Here is a 17,305-nt window from a genome sequence, read left to right as displayed (position 1 = left end):
CGTTTCCTCGGCACAAGCTTTTGTCCTTATCACGGGGTAATATCTTGACAAGTTAGGGTGAATGTTTTAGCGCAAACCTGACCAGGATTAGCTGTGAGCTTGCCCTCTTTGGGGTTGCGTGCACACCTATTGAGATTGTGGGAAGGTTCAACTCAATCTCCCATGTGCAAGGCAATATACCCCCTGCGTTACTCCCTTGTAACTACCAATCGAATTGAGCACGCTTCGCCCCATTGATGAGCTAGACTTAGTCTGGTGCGCCCTCCCCCAACACCGGTGTGAGTGGTCCCTATCCCACCATCAGCTTGACCGCTAGCGTAGCTTACTTTGTACCTAGGCATACTTGCATCTAATCTGACTACGGACTCGGAGTAGAGGAAACATCATTAGGATTGCGATATAATCGTCCTTTCTACACCGACCCATACCGCGACAGTCCCTTGAAGACACAACCACTATGCTGCACTCAACAACTTTTGGGTTTTACTTCAGGATCTATCTTAGCATAGCATTCTTCGCCACCGGTGCAGTAGCTGATAGCTATTTCTTTAATTTCACAGGCGGGCTGGGTCCTGATGTTGCTGCTATCTCGACGGCGTGCAATGACGCTTTGGTGGCTGCAATCGATTGCGATCTGTTTTTGACATTTGCTATGTCTGACAGTTACTATGGACCCCTCAATAATCAGACACTGCAGGATGGACTTTGCAAGGCCTCATGTGGCACCGCCTTGATTGCGTACACTAGCAAAGTCACAACTGCTTGCAAGAACGACCCTCAGCCTTTTCCAGGACTTCCGGCCACCTATTGGGGCGAGCAATCGAAAGCCGTATATGACTTGCTTTGCCTGAAAGATGCAGCTACGGGGAAATACTGCACAGGTAGGCGGTAGCGCAACCCTCGTCAGCAACCACTGACTCGTCAAAGATTATTTTGCGACACTCACCGGCACTCCTACGAAAGACCAGACCTGCTCGGACTGTGTGGTGAAGTACTTTAAGCAGATATCAAGTACATCTTACTCGAGCTATTCTCCTGGGCTGGCCAGTGAATGGGCTTCTATCCAGAAAACATGTGGGCTATCATTTCCAACCTCAATTCCAGCACTGAAGACGAATGTGACCGATTCTTATGGCTATGCTGGACCAAATACAGGTACCAAGGCAGCATGTCTTTCTGGAAACACTTACACAGTCGTTAGTGGAGATGGGTGTCAGGGAATCGCAGAAAAAAAGGGCGTTGCTGTAAGCCAACTGTTTTCTCAAATCGTCTGAAGTGTCTAACCTTGTGCTGCTAGACAGGAACTTTGATCGCGCTGAATAACATTCTACCGGATTGCACAAACCTCCAACTCGGTGCGAGCATTTGCTTGCCACAGACCTGTTCGATGTAGGTATTGTTGACCACTATTTCTCACTTCAGCCGCTAATTATCTTGAAGCTACAAGGTCCAGAGCGGAGACACTTGTGACGCGATAGCTCTTGCACAGAATACCTCCTTCCAGCAACTCGTCGCTTGGAACCCCACGATCAATTCGTATTGCACGAACCTCATCGCAGGATCCAACATCTGCGCCTCCCCACCTGGAGGGCCTGTTTCAGTGTCTACTATCCCAGGTGCTACAGTCACACAGACTGGTATCTATGCAACTGCCACAATTACTCCGCCGGGTGCTGTCGGCGCCGGCACCACCAGAAAGTGCGGGAAATATTACAAAGTCATGCCTGTATGTGTTCAGCGAACAACGAGGCGCAGCCATTTACTAACACATTCCCAGAACGATTACTGCCAACTTTTGGCCCTGAATCAAACAGTGGACCTTAGTCTCTTCTTGGCCATCAATCCTTCAATCAATTCTGGGTGTACGAATCTGCTAGTAGGTACGTACTACTGTGTACGGCCTACGCAAGACTGGAACGCAACAACGACTTCAACCACAGTTGCTCCACCTGGACCGACTCCACCAGGGACGACGCCTAATTGCTACGAAGTGGGTTAAAAAAATGCCCTCCTACCTTTTTGCATGACTAACTACCTATCTACAGTACTACGTCATCCAATCCGGAGACACGTGCTCCGTAGTCCAAAGCCGATTCAGCATCACATTCAGCCAGTTGAGCAAGTGGAACCCAGACCTGAAGTCTGACTGTTCCAATCTACAACTTGGCGCAGCGTATTGCATCAACGCGGCCGCCGCAAGCCCTACAACAACTACAAGTGCCACCCAAACGCTTGCTACACCTAGCGCCCCTACGACCTCTGGAACAACAAGCCAATGCCTGAAAGTACGATATAGTAGCTTCTTCTCAATTTCATCCATACTAATCATGTCGATCTAGTACTATACAATAGCCAGTGGCGATTACTGTGCCAAAGTACAAGATCAGTTCCAGATCACTTTCAAGCAGCTACAATTCTGGAACCCCAACATTCTAGCAGACTGTTCTAACTTGCAACTTGGGGCTGCGTATTGCGTGCAAGGCGTAGTGCAGCCGTCTGCCAAAGTTAAGAGAGATATTGTGGAGGAGGTCGATTTCGCTGCGTATGGCTATGCGATTGGGTGGCCGGGAGTCAACGCTTGGAGGTACAGTGGTGGTACAATGTAGGGACTTGAATATGAAGATGGACTTGTAGACTAAATTGAATTCAAAATGCAGAGAAAATATGCTAGAACGTGCGCCAACAAAGAATACTTGATGAGGTCATCTCTATGAAGTCAAATCGTGAAGCTTGGGATCTTAAGGATTACATGCCCCACACTTCTTCCATTTTCACTCCTCTTCCCAGTTCCTCCACGTCGCACATCTGCTCAATCAAAATCGGCCAGAGACCGTCAAGAAGACACTGTACACTGACGTTGAAATGCCCTTTATATCTCTCGTCTTCAATTTCGTTCTTGTCCTCGTCATCAAGATCCGCAAGATCGACTGCAACAACAAACGGTGCGCCGCGTCCGCCTGAGGAATACTCATAGCGCGGCAGCGGCGATGGCGCATCCAAAATGGACTTGATCGCTGCAGACGTTACCATTAAACATAGCGGGTGCGATAGACCAACAGGCAGACTTCCAGATGCAAGGAGAACTTCGTAATGCCTAATCATTGTCACTAGTGGTTCAAAATCAAGGAGCAAGCAGGAATACTTTTTGACATCCTCAGCTGCCCACTCTGCCATGTTTGTTTTTTCCTCCCATCGGATTGTCCACCCTTGTCGCGCTGCTGCAACTTCTTCCTCCGGGCCAGCGGCGCTCTCGAAAGATTCCTGGATCATTGAATTGAATTTCTGCTGGAAAGCTTGCCACTTTGCAGCGTCGTTTGGCGCATAGGCCGCAGTCCGGTAGATAACGAAGCCCCAGGGCGAATCAAGCGAAAGGCACTGTTGCAGTGTGGAGAGGAATGGTGCTCGTGGAGTTTCCATGACTGTACGTGCTTGGAGGGCGCGAGAAGCGTGTGTTAGCAGGCGCGTGACAGCAGGGAATCTCTGAGATGTGATCAGAGTATGGGGCAGACATGGACGGCAGTGCGATCCAACACAATGTTTGTTGATACCTGGCCAAAGTCTAAGACAGACTGGCCGTAGATTTTGCATTGATCAAGGTTGAGTAGACGGGGAACAAGGACTGCAGTTTAGCTGCCGCAGGTGATAGCGGGCTGGACCCCTGTCGCCTTCAGCCTGGACCCCTGTCGATTTTAGATTGGCCCATATGTAGGCCACGACACGGGTTCCAGCTTCACGCCGCAGACAATACGAGAGGAGTAATTAGGCGCGAAAGGGCCCTATTTTATTCCACCAGTTTTGTGCAGTACCTCAGCGTAGCAACCGTAGTTTTTGTATGCTCCCCTATATACGTGAGGGCATCCATAAAGCTGCGGACCATGCTACCTAAAAGAGGTGGAGCGGATGTTTCCGCTACCCTTTCCTCTAAACGTACCAGTCTGACCAGCACGAGAGAAATATCTCTAAATTAAGTTAGTGCTGGTCACGCTAGCTTTGAAAGTATGATTCTTGAACGTTTACTGCTGAATGTCGAGGACCTGTTTTGGGCCCTTCAGGAAGCGCAGCCATGAGTGGACCTTCATATACTAACGAGCGTGTAGATTTGTATGGATAAGCTAACAGACTTCAAGTTCCCAAAAGAATGACAATCAGGCATGCGAAGTTAGACAGGCCTGGAACAAACGCAAACAGCCCTAGAGCACACTCAACACCAGATCCATGACTCCCTCATCTTTATTCTTTTCACAAGCCACCGTCACACAGAATAGATGCTTACTCGCATTCACACTATACACCTCAAACATTCCACTATCCAGCACTCTTGCAAAGTCGACCAGAATGCGCTCAATCGGTCCCTGCGACTCCTTGCGAAACGTGAGAAAGTCGCTCCGAGAATCCAAGTTGTGCCAGATGATGGAGATGTCGAAGTCCTCATGCGAGGTGAAGCTGACACCTGGTGATTCTGACTTAGGGGCAGTGAGGGCATTGGGGTAGGGTGATTCTATGATTACTGTTAGTGTCATGTTCACAGAGGTCGAAAAGACAAGATGACGAGTGGCTCTGGTGGGTAGCAATAGTGGGCATGTGGAGGTTTGGGAGCACATACTTGCTGCACCCGCAGTATCTTTTGCACTCTTCATCCTTGGCAGTTGTAGATACCAATGCCAGAGCAGCTACAGCCAGCCGAGCCTCCTTCGTAGCAGCGTGGTAGGGTGTTACCTCCCGCGTTACACTTGACTTCGTATCTAACAAGCGCGTGAAACGTCCCGTTATCGGCGCTCTGGTCCTCTAGAGGGGTAGGCGTGGCAGTAATGATTGTGAGAAGAGTTGTAAAGGCAGCTAGGTTGGGGAGGAGCATGTTGCCTAGAGGTGGCGGGTGACACTATAGTCGGACGAATGAGAAGCTGCAGACAATAAGCAGATGATGGCTGAACTAACGAGAGGGCCAACAGGCTTCTTTTATATTCGAAGCATGCTCCCCAAGGACCAAAACATCTCCACGCATGTTTGCGGATTCTACGCCAAACTTTGAAAAGTTTATTCAAGTCGTCGATGCCGGGGTAGCTTTTGCATGCTCATCTACGCCATAACTTAAGAGAAGGAAGACTGGAAGAGGATTTCATACGCTCAGACCGGCGGAGCTACAAGCAGGGAATGAATTGTGTGTTCTGTTCGGAATTGCGGTTCGGTTTAACTTGAGACCTGCAGATCAGGGGTAATTGCTGGTAGGTGAAAGTTACCTAGTACCTGTGTCTACAGGCTGATGTCAGAAGAGACGATGGAGATGCTAGCTCGCGAGGACTGCTGATTACGGCAGAAAGTGAACTATACGAGAGCAGCTAGCAACAGTTGCTCGTGCTAGTTTCAGATGGACCTACGAGACAATCATACAGCATGTTTACCACGAAGTCACAGATTTGTCTATGACATTCTCTCGTTGACTCAAATCTCCTCTTTTGTTCCACACCCAGTCATGTTTGACACACAGAACAAACTTTGAGACATGGAATATGAATAAGAGTAACACTGCTGTCCGCCTGGGAGATGTTCTATCTCACACACCAAGGACACAAATAATACAGACAACTACAACAAGAACAACAAGAAGTCTACCATAAGCATGCCCAAAACCCGTGCCCAAGCGGCCCAAGCGACCAGGACAGCCTCACTGAGTGACTCTAGCAGTGGCTTAAGCGACCCACCGACAGACATTGAAGACGCATTGCAGAACGAACCGAGGCAGAAGAGACGCGTGACGGTGGAGGAACATGATGAACAAGCTCCAGGTCCTGATATAGAGATGGGTGAGGGCGTAGAAGGTCAGAAGTCTGATACACTTCCCACTGAATACAACTGATCAAATGTAGATGTACCAAATCCAGACCTAGACTACGATCCTAAGGCGCCCCGCAAGATCCGGCGCGTACGCGACATTGAGATCGAGCTTCGCCTGACTCCAGAGCAAAGCGACCAAATGCGCATCCTCATCAACGAAGAGATGAAGAAGGCCGACATCCTTGGAAAGATTACGTTCAGCTCCAGGCCCAAGGCCCTGCAGGATGAGCCTCTTCGGGCGGTCATCGAGACTGCGAAGCGCGAGTTGCGATTCCTCAAAGACACGGGGGTTGAGGGTAAGAGGCTGGACGAGCTGTTACTGGCTCGAGCTATGATCAATAATAGCAACGAAAAGCACAACGTTTTCATGGTCAAGGTAGGGAAGGTCCATCGACGAGCCGGCGCTCCCATGCCTGCTCCTCCCCCTACTTCTACTACTACAAATGTAGAAGGTGAAGTATTTCAGCCCGATCTTGCTGGGCACGAACCTACGCCGGTGGTAACTATACCGCGATCAGCTTCGCGTGACCGCCAACCTACTCATCGGCCCTCGGTGCTGGCTGCATCGCTCAACGACTTGGGTATAGGAGAACACGCAGATGCCACTCCTCAAGAAGACAGACTTTTGATTCAGAATCCTGACCATCAAGCCGCCGCTGCTCCTACATTCAACCTGGACATGTTTCACCCAACGGCGTTCCTGATTCGCGTCGTCAATAGCACTACCGGTGCCGCGGTGCATACCTCGCAGTTGATCCCAACGTCTCGTCGCGGGTCGATGATTGCTATCGATGATATGAGCTTCGATAGATTCATCGAGCTAGTTAGCGCCCAGGTGGGCTTTGACGTACAGGCACGTACCAGTGCCATTATGCCCAGAGGGGGCTCAATCGGACCATCGGACTCAAAGGTGAAGCTGGTTTCTGAAGATAGCTGGAAAGCTGTGCTCTACATAGTGCACAACGCGAGGATGAGGACGTGTGAGTTTGTGGTAGAGGAGCGTGGGGTAGAGGGCTGAGATGGAAGGCTGGAGGTGGAGGCGGTGTAAGGGCAATCTGGTGTTATTGGCGTCCACAGACCTGTTACTTGTCATTCCTTGTCATTCCCTCGCATCATTGCTTCTTCTTTTATCTCTGTGCTGACGGAAAAGCGATATCTCGCAGGACGTCCGTTCAATCTTGAGCGCACAATTTAACCATCACGTCCACATACCCATGCGCGACCGTGATACACGCGGTCGCCAGCTCAAGTGCGGATTTTCAAAGTGATCTTGATCGTTTGTTGTGAATGACATGGCACTGGAGGCGATAGGCTATTGTATGCGCATGCCTTGGCCGTCGGTGGCTCGGTATGAACGTAAATTTGTCGGGAAGCTCTTACAATAGTGATATAGTGGGCATAGGGCAATCATCTTGGTATAAATATTCTACACTCTCCGTCCCTTAGTCACTGGCTTAGGTGGCATCTGAAGCGGCCTTTTGCAGGCCGTAAAGCCTCTCGGAGCCGGGTACTTCCAGTCAAGCCAGGCGTTCCACAGCATGACAGAAGACGTACTTGATCCCCAGTAGAGTAGCAAGGCAGCCGGAATTTGCTGGCACAGAGGCCCTATAAGAAGGGCGACACCGAGTAACGTCCTCCGGATGACCAGCGGCCACTTGGCATCGCTACTAACGGTGTTCTTCGTGATATAGATGTTGGCGAACATGAGGCCTGAGACCAAAAACGGCAGTGCACCTGTTGGGTCCGGAACCAGTAGGTCCTGGAACCACAGCATGCCCTCGTTTGCGAGTGATGGCTCAAACCAGCGGCTAGTAGTATTAACGACTTCACTGGCGCTGGCGCTTGCAACATCATCCCCACCCCTGAAAGCAGAAAACCCTAAACCCAACAACCCGTCACGAGCCATACACTTCTGGCGTATGACTTCTGCCATGGCGAAGAAGATGGGTATCTGGGCAAACGTCCACCCGATCTGTCCCCGCAGCGTGACATTCCACCGGTTATCCAGCTTGGTCGTCACCTCCTTGACCTCCTTCCGCACCAACACGACAGCTTCCTTGGGGTGTCTGAAGTTGCCGCTCTTCAGGACTTGATCACGTTTCTGGAAGGCAAGTGCCTGTCGCAACGGATGCAGACCAATGTAGCGCGCGGTGAGCGAACGCGCCCATGCTCCAGCCGTAGTGACGAGCAGGCCGCGCGTGAGGAAGGCAGTGAGCGGGATGGTGGCATACCAGGGGGCGGTGGTATGAATCAAGGCCATCATCTCGTGTGGTAGGTAGAGGAGGGCGTCGAGGACGGGATCCTGCCGTGGCGGGGAGGCGTGGAAGGCGCGTATCGACGGGCGAGGCCTTGATGCTTGAGATGTGACGGAGCTTCGCGAGGCCAATTGGCATGCTGGCTGCCGCAGCAGGCGTGTAGACAGCATGTCGCGATGTTGTCTGTGGTGGTGCACTTGGCTTGGCCTGCCTCACATCGGACTTCCGAGCGGAAGGAACATGGAAAGTTCCAAGCTCGGGCCAGGGTCCCACGCTGTCGGGCCATCCCACCTGGACAGCTGTCAAGCTTCACTTGCTGCACATTCACTCAGGTGAAACCTCTTCGCGTTTTGATTTTCTGCGATACTCCAGCCGGCGCTGTCGAACATGGGCGTCTCCTTCATCCTTCTCTCACTACTCGTACCCATAGTCCTCTCCGTCGTCTTCCTCCCCAAGACCCTGCGTTTCATTGCCGAACTGGTGGGACATGGCTTGCGTAAATCTTCCCGTACGCGACGAGAGCTACTGCTGGCCAGAGTAGCGAATGAAACAAAGCACTTCGAGCGGCAGCACAAGGAAAAGAGCAAAGAGGACGATGACTGGGAAAATATAGCATCTGCAGCTCTTGGCAGTGCGATAAACGGCGGCAAAGCCGACAGCGAGTGGAATGGAATCGTCGGCTTTTTCCACCCTTTCTGGTACGGATTCGAGGTCACAACATGGCCAAACCAGGTCGCTAATATATGGGTCTAGCAACGCAGGAGGCGGCGGCGAGCGAGTCCTCTGGGCTGCGATTCGAGCAACACAGAAGCGCTGGCCTGAGGCTGTTTGCGTAGTCTACACTGGAGACCACGACGTGGACAGAGCCACCATACTCAAGCGCGTCAAGGACCGCTTCAATATCCAGCTGCACCCGCCCACCGTCCACTTCCTCTACCTTACAACACGCCATTGGGTACTCGCCAGCACCTGGCCCCGCTTCACTTTACTGGGCCAGTCTCTCGGCTCTCTAATTCTCGCTTACGATGCCTTCCATCTACTCGTTCCGGATGTTTTCATAGATACCATGGGCTATGCCTTCTCCCTCGGTCTCTCCTCGCTCTTCTTCCCCACCGTACCGACAGGAGCCTACGTCCACTACCCCACCATCTCAACAGACATGCTCGACTCGCTGCAGATAGGAGGACAAGGCATCAACGCCGGAACGGGAGCAGGATATCGTGGTATAGCCAAGAAGAAGTACTGGCAGCTTTTCGCGAAGCTTTATAGCAAAGTTGGCAGCACTATCGATGTAGTCATGACAAACTCGACCTGGACGCAAAGCCACATCATATCACTCTGGGAACCCTACCGCATCAAACGCAGCAAAGCTAACGATATTGACGTCGTCTTTCCACCCGTCGCAGTCGAAGAAGTCTTACAAGCCGTCGAAGTTTCAGAAGCAAGCGAGAAGAACCGTGGCCCTTACCTTCTCTATATTGCACAATTCCGACCTGAGAAGAACCATGAACTCATACTCGAAGCCTTCGCCTCTTTCTTGCACTCCAGTCTCGAGACGGCCACCTACACAAATCAACCGCCGACGCTCGTCCTGATCGGATCAGTGAGGAACTCGCATGATGAAAAACGTGTATACAACCTACGGTTGCTCGCGCGCGAGCTCAATATCAAAGAGAACGTCGAGTTTATTTGCGACGCACCGTGGCCCTTGATGCTAGAGTGGATGCGCAAAGCAAGTGTAGGTGTGAATGGTATGTGGAATGAGCACTTTGGCATTGGAGTCGTGGAGTATCAGGCTGCGGGCTTGATCTCAGTGGTCAATGACTCTGGAGGGCCGAAGCTAGACATTGTGGTTGAGGTGGATGGGCAGCCGACTGGTGAGTAGCGTTTGCTGTAATCACACTTCTTGGTACTTGTCTAACAAATTCCGCTAGGCTTCCACGCAACGACGGTAGAACAGTATGCAGAAGGCTTCCGCAAAGCTTTCTCACTATCACCCACGGAGACCCTTGCGATGAGGCATAGGGCGCAAAAGTCAGCAGAGCGGTTTACCGATCGGGGTTTCGCGGAGAAGTGGTTGAAGAACATGGAAACGTTAGTAGCGTTGCAGGTCGAGCGAGCCAGATAGTAGTTCGTTCCAACGGTCTACAGGACCCTGAGGGTTGCACATGGCGTTTTGGTCACTAAGAGCATTCTGATACCACACATTAGCATTGGGCGGAGCACTCGAATTCACCATGATTTCGCACATCAGCGAACAGCGAACCATCATTCGCCAACACCAAACAAATCTACTCTAGTCCAATCTCTCCCTTCTCGCCCATCTCTACTTCCTCGGCCGAGCAATTTCCTTTTGTCCACTCCTCTCATCAACGCCCCTGCAGTGCGAGCATAAGCACCACCGATGACGCTTACCATCGGCTTCGCAACTTCTCGCACACCGTCACACCACGAGAGCGGGGTGCATTCAGCCCTACCCCATAAATCCTTACCTCTGATCATCCTACATACAAGGCCCCCCTTCCACCGCTGATCGGTCGCCTACAAGCATCCGAGACATGCGCCTGATCGGTGTGAATGCACATGTGATCTGCATAAGCATCATGTACGCAACATTTAAGTTTTGCATGTCGTTGTGTCATGGCTTTTAGTAAGATATGGATAGCCCCTGCCTTTGATGAGGCGTACAGGGCATGGATGATGCTTGCGTCTGGTGTTGTCTTGTTTTCTGGGATAGAAGCTTGAGTCAGTGAGTGGAGTCAGGGGGTGAGGTGAGGTGATGGGATGAGATGAGGTGAGGTGAAGTGCGATGTCGACAAGGTAGCATACGTTTTGGAATACCCGGGTAGCGTTGTTTGATGCGAGGTGCGATTATGTCGTGTATGTTGCTGAGCGTGCACTTGGGGCCGTGACGTACGTAATGTACACACGTGGAAGAAGCGAAGGATTAGAGTACAACGATATGGGAATAACAATACTAAACATGTGGCCCTCAAGAGTGGCGAGAGGAATTGAAAAGAAGACTTTTGAATCACCCATGCTTTCTCGAACCTGTGTTGGTGAATGGTTCTCCAATCTAGTGTAGTGCTTTCCTTGCCCATTACAGCTCCCAAAAGGACAAATACTCCTTTGTGAAAATAAAGACACCACCCTTTCGTATTCCTAATTAGTCTAGCAAAGCGCCATATCCTACTATCCGACTAGCAAGATCTAACGCACCTCTCTCTGGACATTCAGTGCGCTCGTTCTAATATGCCGATAAATTAATCACGCTATCCTCTCTTGAAGAAAAGTAAGCCCATCCCGTGTCTTGGGAAGTACTGCATGCATGCATGATATAATGCATACATAGATTGCATACATATCTACAACCGGCTATCCATCCGTACCTATCTATCGTATCATCAAAGCTTTTTCGCACGTTGCAGGGGCGCATAGCTGCATGCATCAAACATGCATACAAACATGCACGTCCTCATGTTCAAATTACCAAAGCGCACAGACTGAAATCTGGGGAGAGAAAAAACAAACCGGCACAGGTTGGAATGCTTTCCGTGTTTCAGCTTATTCAGGAGACGTGGCGTTTGGTAATGGCATTTGCGAGATTGCGATGCGACACCAGACGGATATTTTAGCGCTCATTTGAAATGAAAGTCCTAACCGAGAAACAAGGAACATGGTTATGCATGGGTGGGTGGTACAAAAGATAACGAAACTGCCAGATTCTGTTCCTTACATGAAGAGGAACGAAACGACGCACGTACTGTCGTACGATGGAGGAGGCGTGTTGATCGCAAGCTGGAAGGAGTCGAAGATCTACACTCTTGAGAATATTGAACACGAGCAAGCATTTTGCTTGCTCCCCTTTAATTATACTACAACGCTACGCGTTCGCCACGTATAGTAGTGGGCTAGAATACGGGAGAAGAGTTTGTTGAACTGATCCAAGTAAAGCCCCTTTCTATCATGCCAACCATGGCTTGCTTGCTATTGCGTATCGAACAAACATGCTTGAACGTGGCCCAGGCCTAACCGTGCATCGAATATACGCGTCGCTCATCCCAACCCAGCGAGGGAACATAGGAAAAATAGGTATATCATCTCAATCGTCAACGTCATCCGTCCCTCATTCCAACACAGCCAACAGCCCAAGCAACGAAAAGAGCTTACACAAGCACAGCCCAAGCCATGCAAAATAGTACCAAAGCTAGATAAGAACATAGTTACAATATAGCCGAGAAATAGAAAGAAACGCCACCCTTGTCTTTTAGCACACTCGCACCCATGCATACTGTTCCAGGTTTTGAAAACGCCCAGCGCCTGCCTTGGAAATGATTAATATCATATGAGTTCGGTCGTATTTGTACACACGTGAAAGAAGAATTCGAGGTATGCGTAGTCGTACACGTAAGTAAGTTTGGGTACTGGTAGTCCATGTTTGTTGAAGCGACAATCAGGGTGTTATTGTCCTGTAGATGCTGGCGCTTCAGGTGTGGGGGTTTGCTCGTCGAATGGCTCACTCGAAGGAAGTATCTTCTTGACAGTGCCGTTGCTTCCACTGCGGGTTGAGCGGCGACGACCCGTAGCCCTAATATCCTGGTGCACAATCGAGCGCGATAATTCGGCGTTGGAGATTGAATTACTTCGGTGAGACGTATCCTTGGGCTTGGGCTTCTTGATGATAAAGAGTCCGTCATCGTCGCTCTCGTCATCTTCATCACTTTCGATGGCGTGGTCTCCGTCGTAGCCCGTAGGATCGTCGAGATGAGTTTCAAGATGATTGATGCGGAATGAGTCCGCTGATGCCACGGGCATCATGTCGGCAAAATGATTCAACGGCCCGCACTCGTCCGGCGCTGAGGAGCCGGCAGATGCAACCGAAGGGATCGAAGGATTGGATGTAGACTGCGACATGGGCGAGAAATGCTCCTCGGACGAACAAAAGGCTAGACCTCGCTCTTGTCCACCAACAGGACTATTCTCGGAGGACGCGTCGTTGCGATTCAAGTAATCTTCAACTTTTTGACGTTGTAAATGCATTTCGTCATCCGGACTTGGAGGGCACGCAGTCTGACTGAGTGATGAAGATGGCCTTTGATACGTTGCAGAAGTCGACCTTTCGCGGTATAAGTTCTCTTCCCTGACCTTGCGTTGCACGAACTCATCCTTCGCGCGACTGAACCTGTGATCCGATGTTTCACGAGCATGTGGCGCAGGCGCAGGATATGATGGCCTTCTGCCGGCATAGAATTCTTGTGGAGGCTGCGTTTGTGCCAATGGGAAATGCGAATACTCTGGTCTGGTATCTGAAGGTATGCCCAACATAGGACCAACTTCAAGCTCGTTTGCCGTCGCCCAGTTTCGGTGTAGCCGAGAGGAGAGAGATGTCACTGATGACTGCCGCGAGGTGGTATTGAGCGCTCCACGGGAATATGTGTCGGGGGAGCTGGTCAGCAATCCTTGGGCTACAGGCGATAGGTCCTTTAGGGCATCCGGCTGGTCTACATGGCCAGAGGCGGTTGTGGTGCTTACTGCAAGGCTGGGGACGCCGTGAGCATCGTCGTCGCCTCCAATAAGCCTATCAATTGACTTTACGCGGGAGTGTTCTTTTGGAGGCTTGAGCTTGTCTTTACTCCTCATACTATTGACCACTCGTCGGGGGAGCCCTCCAAATAAGCCACCCAGTTGCGAACCACCAGGAGAATCTAGAGCCAATGGAGTGCCAGGGAGAGCTGGTGGCAAGCTTGGGGAGCCGGATCGACCCTGAAGCATATCTGCTTGCCTAACCGTCTGTATGGATGAAAGGGCCCGGTCTTGTAGAAGCGGTCTATAACCCTCAGCACCTTGTGCAGGAGACGCGGTGCGAGAGGTTGGACTATCAAAGTATTTCGATCGCTCCCTTGCTTCTGGGCTTGCGGTAACACTATGTGAAAGAGGATGCTCTGCTTCACGTGACCGACTTATTAACTCGAGAATGGCACTAGGTGCCAGACTGCCCCGCCTTCCGTCTTGGCTGATATTGCTGCTCGAAGAAGTCGCACTGATGCTTGGAGGCGGTTCTTGGTTTGTCGCAGAGCTCTGAGCGCGACGTCTTGAACCTGAACTACGAGTAAACCCTTTCGTCACGAAGTCTGCAGTCTTTTTGGCGGCCGAACGGATACGTTCGACGAAGCCAATGGGAACCACAGCCTGCTCGACATCGTCCTTGGAGATTTCAATTTTTCCTCCATCATATGATCTGCTCGGATCCGTCTCTTCAGCCCATACATCGTAGTTGGGGATGCCGGAAAGTAACCACGGGTGGCGTTTGATTTCGGGGATGGTGATGCGATGTCGGGCATCCTTGATTAGCAAGCGTCGTAGAAGATCGCGTAAGTTCTCATCGACTTCCTCGTACTCAAGATCGTGTGGGGCCCTCTTGCTGCTCATCATTGGCTGACTGTTCCGTCCGTGCGAGTTGGGTCGCGAGTTGGCGTGTTCAGCCACAGGCTTCAGTCGATACCTTGGTATGTATGGCTCCTCATCACTGATGACCCTCATGAGGGTGAAAGTATTCGTGTCGTGGAAGGGCACACGACCATAGATGAGGCAGTAAAGTGTTACGCCGAGGGCCCAGATGTCGATACCGCCATCAACGAGTGGAGTATCCGCGTCGACCTCAGTGCGGCAGAGTTCGGGGGCGTAGAAGGCTGGGGTGCCTACCGTCTTGGCTAATTCAATGGCTTCGTCGACCTCCTGATAGTCGGACTCTGCGTGATCTCCGTTGCTTTCTTCCGTCTTCTGCCGGCCCAAGTAGGACACGCCAAAGTCGGATATTTTGATTCGGTGCTCTCTTGTTACAAGAAGATTGGCGGGCTTGATGTCGCGATGGATGACGTTTTGGTAGTGTAAATACTCTATGCCCAAGACGGTGTCCTTGAAAGCTTCCCAAGCAGCTTGGGTAGTCATCAAAGGGACGTAGTGAAAGTGTTCGGGTATGTCCTCTTCTGCATCCGTCAGGTGAGAAGAGATGCTATCGGCAAGACTTGGTGTGCGACCCCTGACGAGTTCTGTGTCGTACGCGCCATACATTGTCCCCTCAAGCCCGGTGGCGACATCAGCTTGATCAGATCGCAAATTCGTAGCAGGGGGCGACGAACGGAAGGCCGTTTCCATATGCTCGTTGTGGTGACTTGAAGAGGGTTGTTGTTTAAACTGAACTTGGTTGGGCAGACGGTCGTCATCATGATTGGAAGCTTGAGAGCTCCGGCCAGTCTCGGACTGTTCGTCATCTGAGTCCATACCGAATTCAAGACTCCAAGGTTGGTTGGATGTAGCGTTCTTACGGCGGATGTGTGCTTCCCTAGCCAGACGACGTTGTTGGCGGGCAAGCTGTTGGTGCGCCACTCTGATGATCTTTTCGTCTTCCAAGGCTGCGCTGTCATTGTCGAAAATACCATGGGATTCCCGCTTGAAGCGACGCCATTCCACCAGACATATCTCCTTGGCCCCTTCAGTTCTCCACTTGACCTCGCCCAACTCAACATGCTCCAGTACGATATAGACCTTCTTCTTAGCCGGGTCGTCTATGACTTCGAGCAGGCTGACGATGTTGGGGTGGCGGGCCTTCTTGAGGATGGCGATTTCGCGTTTGATCTTGTCCTCGTGGCTCGTGTTTTTGCCCAAGCGTCGGCGTTTGGAGTAGCGGTCAACGATCTTGATGGCGACATACCTTGAGTGCATCAGGTCTTTTCCTAATTTGACCTTGCCGTGCACGCCCCGGCCAAGCTCGTCGATGATCTCGTACTGGTTGACAATCTTGCGTCCAGAAACGGGGTCGGCTTGGACGTCGGCGATATGGGTCTCCTTGGGAGGTTGTCTGTGCGTGTGGTGTAGCCAAGGGCTCGAGTAGAGGCCGTCGTCGGGCTGCTCAAAGTTTCGCGAACGACGGTTGGTAGGATCGAAGAGGCCTGGACTGCTAACTGGAGAGTTGCCAACCGTCCGGGGGCCCGACTCCATGATATCTCGATAGTGCTCGTCTGAAAGGCCAAATGCCGAGAGGCTAGAGAGCGAATTTGCGGCGGAGTGGGAGGGGTGCGAACTGCGGGAACGAACGATGGGGGGAACATGCGGTATGGGATATTGCTGAAGGTGTAGGGCGGCATAGGACTGGTTGGGGTAGACGGGCCCATCCCGTTGCCGTGAAGGAGTCGTGTACGTGTAGGTAGTATCTAACCCATTTGCGCGCACTGTAGCATTGCTGGACGTGGAGAAGTCTCGCAGGAAGGCTGGGCGGTCGGGATGTGTTGCCAGGCCAGAAGAGTGTGCAATCTCGTGGACAGTGGGCAGCTCTATCAAGCCAAGGGAGGCGGCCGAAGCATTGGTGCTTGCGGTGGGGGAGGGATTGGTCGAGGCAGGCGTGGAGCGGGGGATGGGAGAGGAATAGAGGCGGAGGGGTTGCGGAGAGAAGTAGCTTGGTTCTGGCTCGAGGACGTGGCTCTGGGTGAGGAGATTTGCGCTGAGGGCCTCTGGGACTGAGGGCAGCTCGGATCGTGGGGTGCTGTCGTCCAGATCGAGGCCCGGTGCATGGGGCTGGCTTGGGGTGACATGGCCATCTTGTGCTTGTGCCTGTGCCTGTGCCTGTGCTTCCTCTTCCGCTTCCTCTTCTGCTCCTTCTCTTGCGGTGTGTGGTGTGGAATGCGAGTGCGTCTCTTGGGCGTCCATGTAGCACACAGAGGACGCTGGCGAGGTTGGCACTGGCTCGTCGCCCCGCTGTCTCCCTTTGGCTGTCAGGCCCAGATTCGGCTCTGCCATGGCGACCGGAGCTCAGACGTCTCAGATCAGCCTGACCGTGCAACCATGTCAGGCCTTTCTTATGGATTGTCGAGGCGAAAGTCGTCGGGTGCGCGTCTCATGCTGCTCTGGCGCAGGAAATGGTCGAGTCGAGTCGAGACGGGGGAAGACGAGGCTGGCGGGCTACTGGCGCGGCGGAACGTTGTACGTGGGAGGAGGAGGAGGAGGAGGAGTCGAGGGCGTTGTCGGTGGTGGGCTCAACGGGTGGATATGGGTTTGGTTGAGAGAGAGACGATCGGCCGGGCTGGCGCTTTCCCCAAGCGGCAGTGATGGTCGTTGGTAATTATTTTGGGGAGCGTAGATGACGCTCGCTGAAGCGGGCAGAGACAAGCCGGGACCAACTCTCGCTAGTGGTGGGGACGACGCTGCTAGTAGGCTACGACTGG

At 52.0% G+C, this 17,305-nt stretch overlaps 7 protein-coding genes across 7 annotated transcripts; 3 read left to right on the top strand and 4 right to left on the bottom strand.

The window, feature by feature from the left end:
* The first annotated feature begins 398 nt into the window (after nt 1-398).
* On the top strand, nt 399-2,657 carry K460DRAFT_300462 (carbohydrate-binding module family 50 protein). Its single transcript, XM_040929836.1, has 7 exons — nt 399-881; nt 928-1,244; nt 1,298-1,389; nt 1,441-1,726; nt 1,778-1,990; nt 2,046-2,285; nt 2,340-2,657. The coding sequence occupies exons 1-7, from the start codon at nt 458-460 to the stop codon at nt 2,604-2,606; spliced, it is 1,839 nt and encodes a 612-aa protein (XP_040792496.1). The 5' UTR covers nt 399-457; the 3' UTR covers nt 2,607-2,657.
* On the bottom strand, nt 2,623-3,607 carry K460DRAFT_411731 (uncharacterized protein). The gene is made up of 2 exons (XM_040937492.1): nt 3,143-3,607; nt 2,623-3,094 (listed from the first exon to the last, which is right to left on the bottom strand). Exons 1-2 carry the CDS (start codon nt 3,586-3,588, stop codon nt 2,746-2,748), a joined length of 795 nt encoding a protein of 264 aa, XP_040792495.1. The 5' UTR covers nt 3,589-3,607; the 3' UTR covers nt 2,623-2,745.
* Nucleotides 3,608-4,086: 479 nt separating this feature from the next.
* On the bottom strand, nt 4,087-4,824 carry K460DRAFT_300461 (uncharacterized protein). The gene is made up of 2 exons (XM_040929835.1): nt 4,604-4,824; nt 4,087-4,498 (listed from the first exon to the last, which is right to left on the bottom strand). Exons 1-2 carry the CDS (start codon nt 4,635-4,637, stop codon nt 4,191-4,193), a joined length of 342 nt encoding a protein of 113 aa, XP_040792494.1. The 5' UTR covers nt 4,638-4,824; the 3' UTR covers nt 4,087-4,190.
* A 705-nt stretch (nt 4,825-5,529) lies between these two features.
* K460DRAFT_6912 (uncharacterized protein) lies at nt 5,530-7,054 on the top strand. The gene has a single exon (XM_040938636.1). The coding sequence runs from the start codon at nt 5,972-5,974 to the stop codon at nt 6,848-6,850; it is 879 nt and encodes a 292-aa protein (XP_040792493.1). The 5' UTR covers nt 5,530-5,971; the 3' UTR covers nt 6,851-7,054.
* Nucleotides 7,003-8,349, bottom strand: K460DRAFT_6919 (uncharacterized protein). Its single transcript, XM_040938638.1, has one exon. It carries the CDS (start codon nt 8,255-8,257, stop codon nt 7,259-7,261), a length of 999 nt encoding a protein of 332 aa, XP_040792492.1. The 5' UTR covers nt 8,258-8,349; the 3' UTR covers nt 7,003-7,258.
* A 125-nt stretch (nt 8,350-8,474) lies between these two features.
* Nucleotides 8,475-10,215, top strand: K460DRAFT_372326 (glycosyltransferase family 4 protein; the record flags this gene model as incomplete). The annotated part of the gene is made up of 3 exons (XM_040934500.1): nt 8,475-8,785; nt 8,841-9,964; nt 10,022-10,215. 3 exons carry the CDS (start codon nt 8,475-8,477, stop codon nt 10,213-10,215), a joined length of 1,629 nt encoding a protein of 542 aa, XP_040792491.1.
* Nucleotides 10,216-12,548: 2,333 nt separating this feature from the next.
* Nucleotides 12,549-16,790, bottom strand: K460DRAFT_274730 (serine/threonine-protein kinase PAK1; the record flags this gene model as incomplete). The annotated part of the gene is made up of 1 exon (XM_040927977.1): nt 12,549-16,790. One exon carries the CDS (start codon nt 16,788-16,790, stop codon nt 12,549-12,551), a length of 4,242 nt encoding a protein of 1,413 aa, XP_040792490.1.
* Nucleotides 16,791-17,305: the final 515 nt, after the last annotated feature.

This window comes from Cucurbitaria berberidis (assembly GCF_010015615.1).
Source record: "Cucurbitaria berberidis CBS 394.84 unplaced genomic scaffold K460scaffold_1, whole genome shotgun sequence".
Lineage (NCBI taxonomy): Eukaryota > Fungi > Ascomycota > Dothideomycetes > Pleosporales > Cucurbitariaceae > Cucurbitaria > Cucurbitaria berberidis.
The sequence above is the reverse complement of the archived record's forward strand: the minus strand, read 5'-3'. Positions and strand labels throughout refer to the sequence as shown.